The sequence below is a fragment of the Nelumbo nucifera genome, chromosome 8, assembly GCF_055504915.1.
Source record: "Nelumbo nucifera cultivar China Antique chromosome 8, China Antique-T2T, whole genome shotgun sequence".
NCBI lineage: Eukaryota > Viridiplantae > Streptophyta > Magnoliopsida > Proteales > Nelumbonaceae > Nelumbo > Nelumbo nucifera.
Genome location: NC_142656.1, coordinates 20,914,765 through 20,931,507, shown reverse-complemented (window position 1 = coordinate 20,931,507; position 16,743 = coordinate 20,914,765). Strand labels below are relative to the sequence as shown.

General features: G+C 40.5%; 1 protein-coding gene across 3 annotated transcripts in view; it reads left to right on the top strand.

The window, feature by feature from the left end:
- Positions 1-2,076: 2,076 nt before the first annotated feature.
- The window catches only part of LOC104610715 (cation-chloride cotransporter 1-like), a 53,083-nt gene continuing 38,416 nt past the window's right edge, over positions 2,077-16,743 (top strand). Inside the window, exons 1-5 of one of the 3 annotated variants that reach the window (XM_010277466.3) lie at positions 2,077-2,716; positions 7,720-7,897; positions 8,198-8,347; positions 8,775-8,862; positions 12,691-12,782. In XM_010277466.3, the coding sequence (XP_010275768.1) occupies positions 7,896-7,897; positions 8,198-8,347; positions 8,775-8,862; positions 12,691-12,782 (332 nt within the window). In that variant the 5' untranslated portion in view covers positions 2,077-2,716; positions 7,720-7,895. The remainder of the gene's footprint in view (positions 2,717-7,719; positions 7,898-8,197; positions 8,348-8,774; positions 8,863-12,690; positions 12,783-16,743) is intronic. The other 2 variants (XM_010277467.3, XM_010277468.3) reach the window with 2 other exon arrangements.

Sequence of the window (16,743 nt, the reverse complement as noted above, 5' to 3'; positions counted from 1 at the left end):
TCGAACAAAGCTCCCTCCAATACATTCAGAAGTTCATAGCACTCAGGTCTAGAATTTGAAAAAGATATCGTTGGAAATTACCTATAAAGGGAGTGGAAGGAAAACGAACAAAGGTGGAGTGTCGAGAACTAGAGAATCTAGGAGCTGAGTTCACTCGAAGACGAAAACACTTGGAGGCAAAATGACAAGAATTCTACTGTCGAAGCCACTATTTAAAGAAGAGTGAAACGGCCCAGATTTCTCAAGATCCAATGGCTGAGAAGCCACCACCTCCACGACCCAATCATGGCGCACTGCGTTGCGCTCACCCTCGGAAGACGAAACGACGCGCTGGCAGCGGCTTAGATTATTGCAAATCCAATGGACGAGAAACACTTCCACACCTGCGATCCAACCACACTGCACTCCTGAGCGCTCACCCTTGGGAGACGAAACAACGCTCAAGACGGGCCAGCGAGTCCACCCAAAGCAACCTGTTCTAGCAGATGGGCACATCGGTTCGACCAAAAAGCTGTTTCGGGCATGGACCCTTGGGCCCCGTTTTGGGCCCCTTTGGCTCCACAGGCCCCCGACCTAAGCAGCCCTCGTCTCCACAGGTCATTGGCCTAAACAACCCTCAGCCTCCCCCTGGCCCTCGGCCCGGACGACGACGCCTGAACATCTATGTTGAGCGCGCCTTCCGAATCACCTGAACGAAGGAGCAGTGCCGTAGATCACTTGCAGCCTCAGCCTGACTCATGAAGACAAACCAGTCAGAGACGCAAAAGAGGATGCCACTGCGAGGTACACCTCGACTGCTAGGCCCACTAGCACTCACCATTACTACTCCCATTGGCAGAAGCTGAATTCTTCTCCTCGGCCTCAGGAGTGGGGGGCAAGTGATGTGGGGTGATCCAACCCAGCCCATTCGAGGCTGGGAGGCCCAACCCATGAGCGCCAGAACAGGGAACGATATCCACTACAACAGGGGTTACCCTACCCCCATCGTATAGAGCCAACCGCGATGCGCTCACATGACCCTACCAAACTCGTTGCAGGCCCCCGTATGGCTCCCATCTTAGGTGTTCATCCCCACCTACCTCTAGTATAAATGGGGGTACCCATCTCCAAGTAAAGGGGTTACAAACTCAAGACCTACAACCATTGTCATAATTGCCATTGCAATAACTGCTATTGTGACTTTAGTTTAGAACTAACTAACAGGATCCTATTTTGGTACTCTTTCGTCGTACCCTGTACTAACTTGATCGTTGGAGGCTCTGCCTCGGGTTCTCACCCAAGGTCTCTGATGAGTTTCTGCCTTGCATCACTTCGGCCATCCACCCTCGGCTTCTACCGCACTCAGAGTCTGCCTCACCTCGGCCTCAGCAGCAACCTCTCTGAGTCCTCAAAGCCTTCGGCCAGCCTTCAGAGTCCAGGGGCAAAATTACTTTGTTGTTCTTGACCATTCTAAGCACCAACAATATGTAATGTTTTATATTATATAATGTATAAAATAAGTTTATGTGCATGTTATGTCATTTAATATAAAATGTTATAGATATGTAATGTTTTATATATGAAAGACATTGGCCCAAAATTAGGCTCTGGCTTGTATAAAACTGAGCTAAGGCTTATGTTTAAGGCCTAAACCCTGAGCCAGGCCAAGCCCGGGCCTAAGCTATAACCCTTATCATAAGTGTAAAGCTCAGCCTGGCCCAACCCTACTCACCACTCGTATGTTGGCCTTAGATTGATGGGAGTATCTTTGATCTACATCAAGAAGATGCATGGTATAATTTGCGCCCTACATGATTGAGAGGCAACACGATCACGTGAATCTCGGCCGTCTGATCGTTGCTCGCTTTGAGCTTACTGGTAACTTTGGAGTTTGGAATCAGCAAATCCATTACTCCTCTTGTTCCGCTCCCGACTCGTAAAAGACGGCGCACGAAATCTAGAAAGCTGGGGATTTCCACGTCCACGGTCCAAAACCAAATTTAACAGAATTCAATTCCACCGAGGAAAGGAAATGCTAACCAAACAAGCTACTCAAATCCGTCCACAAATACGGATACGGGGTTTAACGAAAAAACAAACAGAATTCAGAGAATTCTTTTCCCTTTTGTGATCATCTGAGGGTTCCGTGGTGCTAGCATCTGCCTCGAAGACATTCAGCGAACTTGGGGCTTCGGGCTTCCTTCCTACTACCATGTGAATATGTGATGATTTATGAAGTCCGAAGTTTTCTTCCGAGTCCCTTCCGACGAAAACCTTTCACCGTTGAAGCTTCTAAGCGTCAAGACACGTCCAAAGATGACTCGCTGAGTTGAATCGGATTCAAAATTTACAGTTTTCCTTTTTTCTTTGGCTTCTTTCCTGACTCGATCATTTCTGTGTAAGATTTGTTTTGGACTTTTTTCTTTCTTTAACTTATCCAGAAGGAAGAAAAAGCAGCATTTTTGAAGAGTCAGAGATCAATTTTCTTCAATGCGTCGCTAACTCCAATTTGTTTCCCGGAAGAAGGAAAGCCATTGAAGAATCAGAGATCTGTTCTCTTTTGCTAAGTACGTCCTTTCTACAGTGAGGATACTCTGGAGCTAGAAAGGTTGTCCGGGGTCAAATTGTTGAAGACAAGCAAATAGAGAGGAGTGGCGTTTGGTCTTGTTAATGGAGGTCTTCGCAGAACATGGGATTTCACTGTGTTAGGCGAGATCAGTCTTTGATCATATCACAGGTAACATCTAGTGGAAGCTTTCTTTTATCTTTTCTGTTGGATGTTCGTTCTTGTGGATATATTTGAGGATTGGATATGCAACGATTGAGTTCGGATCGAGTTGGATGTCTGGATTTTAACTCCATTCGAAGTATCCGCTCCGATCTGTTTAGAATCTACGTAAAAAATTATTCGTTCCCCTCAAAAAGTCCATCTGTTCTTTTTTTTTTGGTTCTGGATGCTATAACAAATAAAAAATCGTATCCTTCTCCATAATTTAGTACTCCCAGCGGCTAAAGAACACTGAAGCCAAGAAAGGATGCTCTTACAAATGAATATGAACGTATCCACGCAGAAACGTATAAGAACAAATAAGCACCATACTTCAAAAAATCTCATGGTAATGAAAGAACAAACAATCTGTGGATCCTTCATCTTTAGACATTGTTCGTCAATTAGGAATCTGAGGACTTCCATGCTAGAAGGGAAACGCATTAGAGGGAGTGAGATAGACTAAGTTTACGGAGGACTTTCCTTTTGGATCCATTTTCCATGAAACCTCATCCATTTGCTTTGGAAGAAAATGGAGATATCTTCCCATTTTGAAGAAGGGAGCATGTGGCACCTTAATTGCCTTAAAAAAATTTGGAACCCAGTAATCCAAGATATTTTGGGTGATCAGTTTAGTGAGTGATGTTCACAAACCATATTTACGCCTTTAAATGTGAGTGACAAAACTAGAAATGGTATGGTCAGAATGGGGACTTAGGAGCTCCTTGATGGGTGATGAAATTAGGGAAACTTAATTTAGATGGTTGGTACATGTGGATATAGGACCAATTATTTTACCAATAAAAAGTGGTTAATGCAAATTGAGGGGACTTGTTTCTGTCTGATCTAGACATGGAAGATAAAAAATTGGATATGTCTGTGAATTGTGATAACCCTAGGCCTAGGATGTGTAAGGTCTAGTTGGACTTTGAAATACCTTGGTTTCTCAAAGGAACTAATCCTAGAGCTCTGTATCCTTGTTGAGAGAATTCAAAAGCAACTTACTTTGGGAGGAAAAAACTGCACATCCCTTGGTTTCCGAATCACCATCATAAGGTCTGCCTTTACTAATTGCCCATTTTCTTCATCTTCATGTTTAACATCCAGGCCAAGGTAGTGGAGAGAGTGCAAAAGATCACTAATCCTGTAGATCTAGGAAAACCTTAATGGATTCCACTTGGTAAATTAGAAAAAAAAGTGCAACCCAAAGGAGGTGGGAGTTATGGATATTGTTAGGTTCAGAGACAGGAATATCTCTTCCATGGCTGCAAATAGATCAGATTTGAATGGGATATATTCATATCCAATTATTGAGAAGAACCATAAATTCCAGATTTATGGTACAAGTCCTGGGACCAGGCATGCCCCAGTCCAACAAAGTTTTGTTGACTCTATAGTCCCTAGCAAATCTGCTAGACTGTTTTCTTATTTGGGGATCTGTTTGAGCAAGTGGTTCATAGTGGATACTAGAAGCTTGATTTCTCTTGTCAAATGTCTTAGGTTCCATGGACCTTTGATCTTCAGCTGCTACCAAATTAATCACTACTTGGCAGTCCCCTTCTATAGTTGGTTCAGTCCAGCCCATTATACAACTCAACCTGGGACCTTGGAGAAGTACTAACATTTCATCCTTCAAAGAATCCCCTTCTCCAGATGGTCCACAATAACTGAGTTGAAGTTCCCGTTCATGGTTTCTGAGCACTCCTCCGAATCTAGATAGTCCTGGATTGCCTAGGCAGCAACCATTGGAATTGAACTTCAGTTTCTCAATTTCTCTTTGAAAATTACAGATTACACAGTGGATGACATGTTGAGGAAGTGGGGTGAGATTGCAAACTGTACACAGGCCAGATCAGTAATGAGTGTGCCTTGGACCCCACCACCTGCTGGATTCATAAAATTAAACTTTGATGGGAGTAGTAGGGGAATCCCGGACGGTCAGGGATTGGAGGTGTCTTTAGGGATGAGAATGGGGTCATTTCTGCCTTGTTCTCAGGCCCAATTGGAGTGGGTGACTCTCTTAGAGCTGAGATCTCTGCAGTTATGGAAAGGAATTCAGAAAGCTAAGGAGATGAATATCAGAAAGCTTATAATTGAAGGGGATTCGGAGATGGTGATAGGGTGGCTGAATAAAGATAGCAGTGGCTTATGGAATTACAGCAATGAGAGGAGAAAATTTAAGTAGCTGGTGCGGGAGATGGAAGTGAAGATGAATTGGGGTTAAAAGATCAGCTAATTCTTTAGCTGATGGATTAGCTAAACAAGGGGTAGAAAGGGACTTAATGTTTTGGGCTAAACTGTAACTTTATTGTTTCTTCCTTTCCTTTTCTTTTCTTTTGAAGGCTTAAGTTGTATTTGGGAGATAAGAGTGTTTGTCTTCCTCTTTGTAATTATTTTAATGATGAGTTAATGAATTTGTTATTGATCCAAAAAAAAAAATTTCTCTTTGAAAATTCATCGATTTCTCTCTTCCGTATGCCCCAAACAATTGCTGCTTTATTGCATAGCTACATTAGTTTTCCCTTGTGTGTATAGAGGTGGTTGTTGTGATGCAAATAATTCAAGCTTATTATGTGGAGCAACCCAAGTGTAGCAGAATAATTAAAAATAGTGTGTCCAAATTGCTGCTGGAAATGGGCAAGATAAAAAAAATGGTTGACACTCTCCATCTTTGAGGCAAAGGACACAAACATGAGGGTTTCTTTCTTTGAAGAATTTCCCTGGTACTGATGATCTTTAAGGATGTTTCCCAGCAGAAAACTTTGACTTTGGGAGGTTATCTATATCCAAATTTGATATTGTATACAATTAATAAATGAAACTAAAAATGATCAAAATATTGTATAATATGAATGAAATGAACAAGAATTGCCTTTGATCTTGTATATCTATGTCATGAATAAGGTAATTTCTACGATAGTGAAAGAACTTTGACCAATCAGACCCCTTCCCCCCAACATTGATAAATACCAGTTGATTGGGTTGATTGGTGTTTACCACTTCTGTTATACCAGTTGAGTGTTTAACAGTTTTTTAGGCTTCAAGCCTTTTCAGTATCATAGTGTGATTCGATGAATAAAACAACTTCTATGAGACTTGGACTTATGACTGCTTAGTTGGTAAGCATGCAAACATGCAATACTTAAACCAACTTTACTAACAGATGTATCCAATCCAATCATAAACTGATGAAATTGGATAGCCTTATTAGAGCAAGCTTGGGTTCAAATTCAGATGAAGGATACTATTTGCTTATGTTGTAAGACTTGGACCAGACTGGACAGTAGGACTGTGAAAACTGTTTAAAATTGGCTGGCTTTTAACAACCCAGCCAGTTTTGAATGACCCTCCGTGGTCACTGATTTATTAGAAATCATAAAATGGAAATGATGAGAATTGGACCTATGACCTCTCCCTTGCATAAATTAATTCGCTACCATTTGTTTATCATGGTATTTGTGTCTATTTTTTCTCTTTAATATCTATATGCCCAAATATGTATATACATCTTTGAAATTTGAATAAATGTGAGTTAGAAGACTTGAAACCTGGTCACCTATATTAAAAACCAAAACAAAAACCATTCGACCACAACTAATACGTATTTCATTACATGTATAATATTTTTATATTTTATAAATATGACATCGCAAGTCACTTGGTTGACCTAGCGGTCAGCCGATCTGTCTGACCTGTGATCTGGCAGCCTTTTCGGTTTTGTGACTCTGAGTCTTACAACATTGCTATTTGCAGTCCTTGTCTCCTCTAGGAATGCCTTTGGAGATTCTTTTGGGAGCATTAAGTTTATGATAATCATCAGTAGTAGAAAGAGTAGAAAAGCTGATAGTTGTGTTTGATATAAACTTTGTGAAGAGAAAAGAAGAAAGAGCTGAAAGGTTTCAGCAAGAAAGGAAGAGAAGAAGCCAAAAAGAATCAGTTATTGGGCTGATGTTAAGTTATTGGCTGCCCCCTTCCTTTTAATTTATATACTTCATAAAAAGAATGTACAAATACAAGAATACCCTTAGTAGGTCGGCTACTTGTAAGTAGCTGAAAAGACACAACTTAACATAAACTAATGGGCCTAAGGCCCAATAACTTCCTAACTGAAAAAAGTAAATAAAATAAAACAAAGCTGGGCTCAATAACTCAACAGAAAGCTGGCCCTTTTGATAGTGCCACTTTTCAGTGACCCTTGAAGGATTTTAGTTATGTTCTTTACTTTACTTTTTTTAATAGGAAAAGGTAACTTTCAATAGATTAACTTTAAAAACATTACAGAGGTTCAGCCCCATAGCATAGGGTACTAGAACCCCAAAAGACTTCAGAATTACAGTTCATCCCTAAACAATTCAACTCTATTTTACCCCTTGTCTGGCTAACCCATCAGCCAAACTATTTGCTGACCTACTAACCCATATAAGAGAAAGGCTTCTGGTCTCCCTTAGGGTCTACCCGTAATTCCGATTCCCATACTGCCTGATTGTAACCATCCTATTACTATCTTTGAATCACCTGATTGTAACCATCCTATTGCTGCATGGGCCAGCCTCCAAATGACTACCTTTGACGTGGGAAAAGACTTTTGTAACTTGCACCAATATCTGACTCTTCTAATCCTTTACTTGTTTGAGGGCACTGATGTTCTTCTCTTTCAGCATCTTAAAAAATAACAATGATGGTGCTTTTGCTTTAAAATAATATTTGTGAATTAATTCAGAACTGTACTTTTTTACTTAGTTCACATATTTCTCCATATTTTCTCTAAAACATGGGTTTCCAGCATGTCTTTTGTGTTAACAGAGCATATGATGGATCGCTACTCTAAATTTTAGTCAGAAACTATTACCTCACAATGTTTATATTATCTGTCACTTTTGTCTAAAGCTCAGAACATCTGTACTATGTCAAAATTTCCTTTTGTGTTTTTATTATAGCTAAAGATGGAACATTTACAGTAATTGTTCATGCAGGGAAAATAAATCTTAAATATTCTTACCTAGTGGCAAAATGAGATCAATGATCTTGAAGTATTAAGCAGGTTCAATAGTCAAACCATTGAAGAGAATTGGCTGACGGAGTATATATTGAGAAAGAGAGAAAGAGCTGACTTTCAAGTTCTCTGGGGGGAAGTTGTGAGGAATTCATTATGTACGTTGATAAATACTTAGGCCTTTGGGTTTATTGTTTATATAGTAAATAAATTTATATTTCTATTTTTGTATATTTTCATTTTGTTTATTTGTAGTGACATATTGGTCTATGAAGTATTATATATAATTATATGGTACTTGATATTGATTCTTATGCAGGTATATATGTATGTATTTGATTCTGAGCTAACTTTTTTTTTTTTTCTGAAGTTCTACTAAATTATTTTACCTTTAAAAAAAGAGTTCTATCTATATATGCTGATTGAAGTACTTGATATTGATTCTTGTGTCATGACAGGAAAATTGAAGTAGATTCTCAATCAAACATGGAGTCTGATGCAAGGGAGGAGTCATCTCCAACTCATACAGAAGTAAATGGTTCCCTCAGTGAATCCAAATTGGAATTGTTTGGCTTTGACTCTCTTGTCAACATCCTTGGTCTTAAGAGGTAATGGTTTCTTGTATTTATTCCTCAACATATGATTCCAAATTTTTGTTTTTCTTTGTTGGCATGAGAAAGGCCATTGCCCAATGTTGGTCCCAGCTATTTGGGGTCTTGGGAGGGGTAGACCAGTTATGGTCCTAACCTTTGGCATTTTTTATTTTTGCAAAATGTGTCCGCCCTCAGACTTGAACCTGTGTTCCCATGCTTGCCAGTGAGATTTTACCATTACACCAAGTAATGGCTCCTATTGTTTTTCCTTGTTGGTACCATTCCATTTTTTTAACACCCTTGAACAGATTTTTTTGGGGTCTCCTTTATTTGGTCAAGTATGTAGTTATCCATTCTTGATCGTACAGAATCTATTTCTGTTGGGCAATGGATTTCAACTCTTGTGTAATTACTTAACGTCTTAATTGGATCTCTTTTCCAGTATGATAGGAGAACAAATTCCTGCCCCCTCTAGTCCAAGAGACAGGAGAGATGGGGAAGACGTTTCTATCACTCTTGGACGTCCAAAGGTATGGCAATTTTCTTTGGCATGTTAATGTGACCTCCATAAATTTTGCCTCCTAATGTGCTAACACATGGTGGAAAATGATTGCAAGAAACCAATAACCATGGGCATATATATTGTTTTTGTTGTCCATAGAGGCTATTTGTTATTATTTTATAGGAATTCTTCTAAGGCCATTGAATGATAAAATCTTTCTGGAATTCCTTGTCTAATTGATTATCTGCTGATTGGTGCTACTATATGACCTTGTAATTCTTTGATCATCGTCTCATGTTTAAGTAAACTAAAGCAGAAGAAAAACAGAAAAGGAGTTATGGTATTTGTTGAAAGTATGTATCTGTACCTTCCCTAGTTAACCCTAGAAATTTCTTAAAATACTCTCTCTTGCATGCTTTTTTCTGTATGATAGTTATGACCAATTTACATTAAAGACCTTCAACCTGATCAATCACAGTTGTCAAGGTGATGCCTAGGCGGGCAGTTGGGCACCTAGGCGATACCTAGGCAACAAGGTGCCCTTGGAGGTTTGCCTCTCCTAATCTCTAAGCAGTTTTGTATGTTGTGTTATAAATACTTTTATATTCTTTATTTTTTTGAGATTATAATTATAAAATAGACATTAAACTAAAATACTCATTTTGTGTTTATATAATAATTTATTTTTATTATTTTCTTATTTGTTAGGGTTTAATCAACATAAACATTGCTAACTGCTGTATTGAACCCTCAAAGACTTCAAAACCAGAACCAATAAGAACTTAAAATTTTGTCTACTCAACACATTTTCTTCTTCTGCTTTCACCTTTTCTTTTCTACTTTTCCTATAACAAAAATAGGGGTTCAGCCCCCTATTGTTTTTGAATTTTATTTTCTTTCTTCTTTTTCTTATGAATATGTTGATTTTCTATACTTCAACATGAAGTTCATACTTTTCTTATGAAAATTATGGATAATTATTAAGGAAGTATGGTTATGGAACCTGGGGAACTACCCTAGGATGTATGTTTTTACTTAAAAAATCCATCACCTAGGTGACAAAGCGCCCCCCTATCACCTAGCCTTGCCTTGGCGCCTTGAAAACTATGTGATCAATCAGACTCCAGTACAACTCTCTCCAGTTAACCCCTTGCAACCTTGATTAGCTAGTCCATCGGCCATCACTTTTGCAGATCTAGGAGTTCACCTATAGGCTGTCCCCAAATGTGCTGCTAGATTTGATTTGATAGTTTTCCCATGGCATGTTTAAGTTTTCTAACTTCATTCTTCATTAACCAGCCTACAAGGCTACAACCACTCGTGAATCCCTTCTACTAGTATGTTTCTGAAGTTCAACAATATAACCAGCCTGAGTCCTGTCAGACATGCCATAATTTCTGCTCTTGCAGTGTCACCTGTGCCAATTGGGCCTCAGTATAGCAGTATTATATATATTTTTTATCAATAGCAATGAACTTTTATAAATAAAGATTGAGATAATCAGAGTTACAGAGGAGGAAGCTAAAGAATCTTAACTCCCAACTACCCAAGGTACATTCTGACCATGAAGCAATTACAATTACAATTACAAAGCAGCCCAGAACATAGTATTTCTGTTTACCCCTTGTTTAGCTAGACCATCTGCCAATGCATTTGCAATTCTCTTTATCCATGTACAATGTATTTCCATGTCCTTGGTGAGCCACTTGAACTTCCTCTTTTCATTGCTGTATTTCCAGAGCATAGAACTGTCCTCTGTTAGCCAATTCACCACAATTTCAGAATCACCTTCTATAATCAGCTTTTTAATACTCAGTTCTTTGGCCCTTTGTATCCCTTCAATAGCTCCTAGGATCTCAGCCCTCAAAGAGTCTCCTACCCCAATCGGACCAGAGTACATAGCCAACAAATTTCCTGCTTCATCCCTTATTACTCCCCCTATTCCAGAAGGTCCTGGATTGCCTATGCTGCTACCATCGAAATTCAGTTTGGTGAACCCATGAGGTGGAGGTGTCCAGCAAAAATTTAAGTTCTTCCTACTTGAGCCTGATTCTGCAATCTCCTTCCAGCTCCTTGTCAATTCCAATGTTCTCAGCCAATGTATCATCCTGATGTGGATAGTCTCAAGGATTTCATCCATACTTCTCTCCTTATCTGAGAATATCCTTGAGTTTCTCTCCTCCCAAACAGTCCAACATATCGCAGCCCTACCGCATCTCCACATGATCTTGGCCCTTTTGGTTGGCCAGTTGGGCATGGAAGTAAATAAACTTTGCACATTCAAAGGAGGAGTCCACCTGCACCCAAACAAAGAAGCAAACCATTCCCAAATAACCTTAATAAACTGACAAGAAATTAGTAAATGGTATCCAGACTCACCATCAGATTTACAGAGAACACACCTGTGAGGAGACAAACAACTGTTGGGTCTTTTTCTTTGGAGTAGATCCCCTGTATACTCTTTCCAGAAAGGATTCTCAACAGAAACTCCCAACCTTTGGAGGTATAGGTCGACACCATACATCTTTAACAGGAAAAGACAAACCAACAAGAGGAGAGGGTAACAGTGCTCTAAAGAAGGAGGCACAAGTGTAACTTCTAAAGGCTCCCCCACTCCTGAAAGTCCAGGGTTCCCAATAGGCCAATACTGCACTGATCAAAGTTAAGTTTTATTGTATTAGGTTATGGAGGGTGCCAAATGAGTAATGTCAACGATTTTGTCACTGAAGTGGAGGTCATCTGCTGCCAATTCCTAAGTATAGCATCTTTTGTGTATTAGTGAAATGCTTCTTCTGTTTTATCCCAATGAGTCACAAGTAATGGAATATGGAAGCTAATGATATTATTATCAATCTGAAGCTTTGAGATTTAGGCCCTCAGACCCACTGTCCTTTTGTCATCTCTTCAATTAAGTTCTGATTGGCTCTCTTGATGGTCTTCTTCAATTCTCCTATTTTTGGTTTGAGGAATTGAATGCCTTGTCTTTTGGACAAAACCCTTCTAGAGAAAATATGAAGAATCCTTTTGGAGAGGGAAGCATTCTGTGTCCCTCTACTGGTGTCTGGTAGGAAGATTCACATTGGTGTACCCTGTTGAAAAGATTGGCAGGTGGGTCTTGATGGGTTAGAGATATGAATCTCAAATTGTGGTGATCTTGGAGTGTTAGCATACTGTGAGACTGAGTCTGCTTTGGAATCCTGAGGTGTGTTAGTTATTTTGAGCTATCCTGCTATTTGAAGCATTTTGGACACTTTGGGATGTTGTTCATGAAGTGTTGTTTTATTTTCCTTTAAGTATGCTCTCTCTCTCTTTCTCTCTCTCCCCCCCTTTCTCCGTCAATAAATTTCCATTATCAATTGATAAAGTTCAGATCTGTATATGCTTCAGTTTCAGAATAAAAGAGGAGAAGAGAGAAGAGAAGAATAGGTAGAAGGAAAGACTGGTTCGATTTAGAGAACCCTCCTCTCTCTAGTCATTGTGCCCCCACTCACATCACTTAACTTAGAATATAATAGTAATTACATCTAGTACATAACATAAAGTAAAAAGACTAGACTACCCTTCTATAGCCGACTCTAACACCAATAAAACATAGACTTTCACTAGTGCATTGACATTCAAGAAAAGGTGGTTTATAATTTCAATTGTTCCACAAAACACAAGCATGATTGATGCATGTTGCTTCTTTTCTTTTTCTTTTGAGATTTAAATGCCTTATCACTTCGGAATGTGGTCATGTTGCTTCTTTTTCTTTTGACAAACATGGTTTATCTTCGGTTATAGTTGTTGAGCTTCTGCTGCATTTTAGATGCCTTACCATGCTTCTGATGAAAAGTAATTTTGATTTATCCTGCAGCCAACTGGTGTTAAACTGGGGACAATGATGGGTGTGTTTGTCCCATGCTTGCAGAACATACTGGGAATTATTTACTATATCCGATTTTCTTGGTAACACTTTTCCTGCTCTTAATTTGCTTGCGTCTCTCTCTCTCTCTCTCTCTTTTTTTTTATCTTTTCATTGGGACATTGTATTTTTGTTTGTAGATAAATGAGAAAATAAGTTTTACCATAGTTCTACATTTCTGTTCTGGCTCTATTAAAAGGAAATTCTATGCAGTTTATTGCCAAAAATAGTTGAAATTTGAAGATTACAGCTCGGTTTGAGTTCAACACTTATGGTGTTTTCAGCTCCAGTCATGGGCAGAAATTTACTTGCATCTTTTCTCTTTTTAGTTATTCAGATTATGTATGACTCAAATAATAGAACAAACTCAAGGGCCCTTTCCTGACCTAACAGAGGAGGGATGCATTGTGTGGCTAACAGCTTATAGGAATTAGGAACTTAAGGGCCCTTTCCTTGTGTTATGTAGATTGTTCCTGTAACATAATTAGCTAAGGCCTTGGATTGTTTTGTATTAGATTGCGGGGTGAAGATGTTTCGAGATAGATCTCTTCAGAGAGCTCAGGGAGGTGGGAGGAGATGGGAAGCTAGCAACTGGTACAGGGGTGTAGAGAAGGGAGCGAGGAGGAGACCGAATTTTTCTTACAGTAAGGCGGTTGCGGTTGGAGTTTGGCCGGATTTTGGGCAGTCTGAAATCAAGAAGGTGGAGGAAAGATAGGTGATAGTGACAGAGCGATAGAGCTCCAAGGCGTTGAGGCTAGAAGGAGATTCCTGCGAGGTTGCTTGGTGGGGAGATTTCAGCGGAGGGTAGGATTTCAAGAAGTGGAAAACTGGGTAAGCAGATGCTGGAAGGAGTGAGAGTGAAGAAATTTGCTGATGACCTCTTCCTGTTCATATTCCCATCGAGATTAGCAGCGGCATGGATCCTCAATCAGGGCCCATGGCAAATGGGGAGAATCCATCTCTTTCTGGACTGGTTGCGGGGGGGGGGGGGGGAAGTGCAGGCTGCTTCTATCCGGAATCAAGCGGAGACTCTAATTGTTTGAAAACAATCTGGGTTAGGGTTTATGGTCTTCCTCTGTTACTGTGGTGTCTGAGTGTGATCAAGACCATAGGGGATGCGTGTGGTGGTTTTGTGGAAACCGATGACTCCCCTGAGGAGCTATCAACTTGTGAGTGGGTTCGAACGAAGGTGAGAAGGACCGAAAATATTCCTGAAAAAGTGGAGGTTGTTGTGGGGGAGTCGATGTTTGAAATCTGCATCTGGCCTGAATCTCTGCCGACAGTTCGAAGCTGGATGTAGGAGAATCATGTGAACAGTCAGATCTGATTGCAGGGAAGGAGCTCGGAGATTTCAAATACTGTGGTCTTAGAAGACGAGGGAGAGAGTTCGCTGCCGCAAGATGTTCAAAGAAGCTATCTGAGAATCAAACTGCCGTTGAGATGCTCGTTGGAGTTCGACGGAGGGGAAGAAGATGGTCGTGGGATGAATCTGGTCTGTCCACAAGCAGTCTCTTTGGACGGCCAAGATTGTCCTTAGAATGATATTTTTGAGTCTTGTACGCCAGAATTAATGAAGGGAGGATGTGGGGGATTCTCGAGGGTGGAGGAATTAAAAGGTCTCATCAAGCAGTGCATCAAAGAGATGCACGTGGAGCCAGATGTTGAGATCTCGAGGAGTAAGGGGTGGGAGGCTCGACAAGGGGCCGGTTTGGATTCCAAGGGTGATGAGGTGGCTCAGATTCAGACTCAGGATCTGGATCTGGGTCAAGCTAGACTTAATATCCTGTCTGCCTGCTCCAGTCAAGTGGTTAAGAAAAATGAAGTTAAAAAAATTTTTTAGTGAGCCTCGGTGGCCCACTGGAAGACAAACAGCCTATAGCTCAGTTCGATTGGAGCCGACCTGGGTCAGTCTCCCGTCCAAACAGCCGATGAATCCAAGTGTTGGTTCTCCTTTGGTCCAGATTCCCAGTTCTGAAGAAATGGAGCTAGGAGGCCTGAGTCAGGCTGCTACATCTTCCCAAAAAGTTCGGTCTTCTTCAAAAGGTTCATGGGAGATGGATACTAGGCGGCAACAAATTCAAGATCTCCCTCTGGTGCCAGTGGAAGAGACTCCGATGGTGGTGACCCCTATTGCAGTGTTGGGTAAGGAGGTTCAAAGCGGGAATGAGGGAAACAGCCTTGATCAATCCAAAGAGTTGGGGAATAGTGGAGGAAGCCCTGGGCCAATGAGGAGAAGCAATGGAGAAGTCTTGATAGGAAACTAGGGTAAATTAAGTTTATCTACTATGGAGGTAGGTAAGGATAGTGTGTCTGAAAATAATCATTCTTCTTGGGTGCCGTCAGAACTTCTGGGGTTGGGGAATTTCCTGGGAATTTCGATGGAGGGGATGGAAGTTGAAACTATCAAATTTTTGGAAGGGATTGAACAAAGAGTGCTTATGGAGAGGGGAAAATTGGCGGCCAAAAAAGGGGGAATAAAAACAAAGAGAAGTAGAGAAATGATGAGATTAACGTGGGGTCTGAATGATAAGGCGGGGAGCAATGAAGGGGCTGCAAGGGGGTCTAAGAAGTTGTGAAGTGTGGGTCCTTGTCATTAGTTAATTCTTATGGAAGTGAGAATACTTTCCTGGAACGTTAGAGGGCTGGGGTTGGGAAGGAGGATGATGATGGTATGTGATTCCCTGAAGCAATCGAAGTCTAAGATAGTCTTGCTCCAAGAAATTAAGCTGGAGAATCTTGATGCTGCTACGGTTCGAAGTGTTTGGGGGGAGGGTCAGGTCAGATGGAAGGCCTTGGTTGCTTCAGGGAGTGCTGGTGGCATTGCGAGCCTTTGGGACCCTACTTTCTGTTCTCTGGTTTCTAGCAGAATTGGTAATTTCTCAGTCTCTCTAAGGCTGAAATTACAAGATGGGAAACTTATTCAAGTTACAAACATATATGGTCCTGTTGATTCTGATCTTCGGGCGGCTTTTTGGGAGGAATTAAGACCTGAGAGACCCTCAGAATTATCCTTGGGTAACCGGGGGTGATTTTAATGCAATTATTTCGGTGGATGAGAAGAATACAAGGGGTAGAAGAACTGGTTTGATGAACATGTTTGCTAACTTCATTAATAATATGGAATTAATGGATGTTCCGATTCAGAGTAATAGATTCACTTGGATTAATAATCAATCTGTCCCGACCTCGGTAAGGCTGGACAGATTTTTGGTATCTTCAAACTGGGATGAATTTTTTCCGGATTTCAGGCAGTTTTCCCTTCCTAGGCCAGTGTCCAACCACAGCCCTATTCAGCTTGTCTGTGGTCTCCGTGAGACAGTCAAATCCCCGTTTAAATTTGAAAATGCTTGGTTTGGGGAGGAAAATCTTATTCCCTTAATCAGATCTGTATGGAACGAGTTGCAAGTGGAGGGCTCTAGCTCTTTTGTTATGGCATCAAAATTAAAAGCCATCAAGGGTAAACTAAAAACTTGGAGTATGGAGAAGAATATGAAGCTGGTTACTGAAAAGAAGGCTTTGTTGAGCACCACTGTTGAGATTGACAGAGCTGGATAGGCGGGTCCCTTGTCTGAAGATCTGAGACTTAAGAGGTCAATTGCAAAATCAGATATGATAAGATGGCAGTAGAGGAAGAGAGGAAGTGGAGAAAAAGAGATAAAATCTATTTGGCTCAAAGAGGGGGATAAAAGTACAAAGTTCTTTCATAAAATGACAAATGCTTGTGCTAGGATCTCTTCAATCAGCAAGCTGGTGTGGGAGGACAGGAGTGGTGAGTCTAGTTCTGAGGTTAAATCTATAGCTACTTCTTTTTATAAGAACCTTTATAAAGAGAGGTGGGTTCATAGACCTTTTACCTCCGAGCTTCAATTTAATAAATTAAATGAAGAGTAGAAATGCTGGATTGAGAGACCATTTACAGAAGAGGAAAATAAGGGTGCAGTAAAGAAGCTGGAAAGTGATAAGTCACCGGGTCCAGATGGGTTTTCTAATCTATTTTATTTAAAA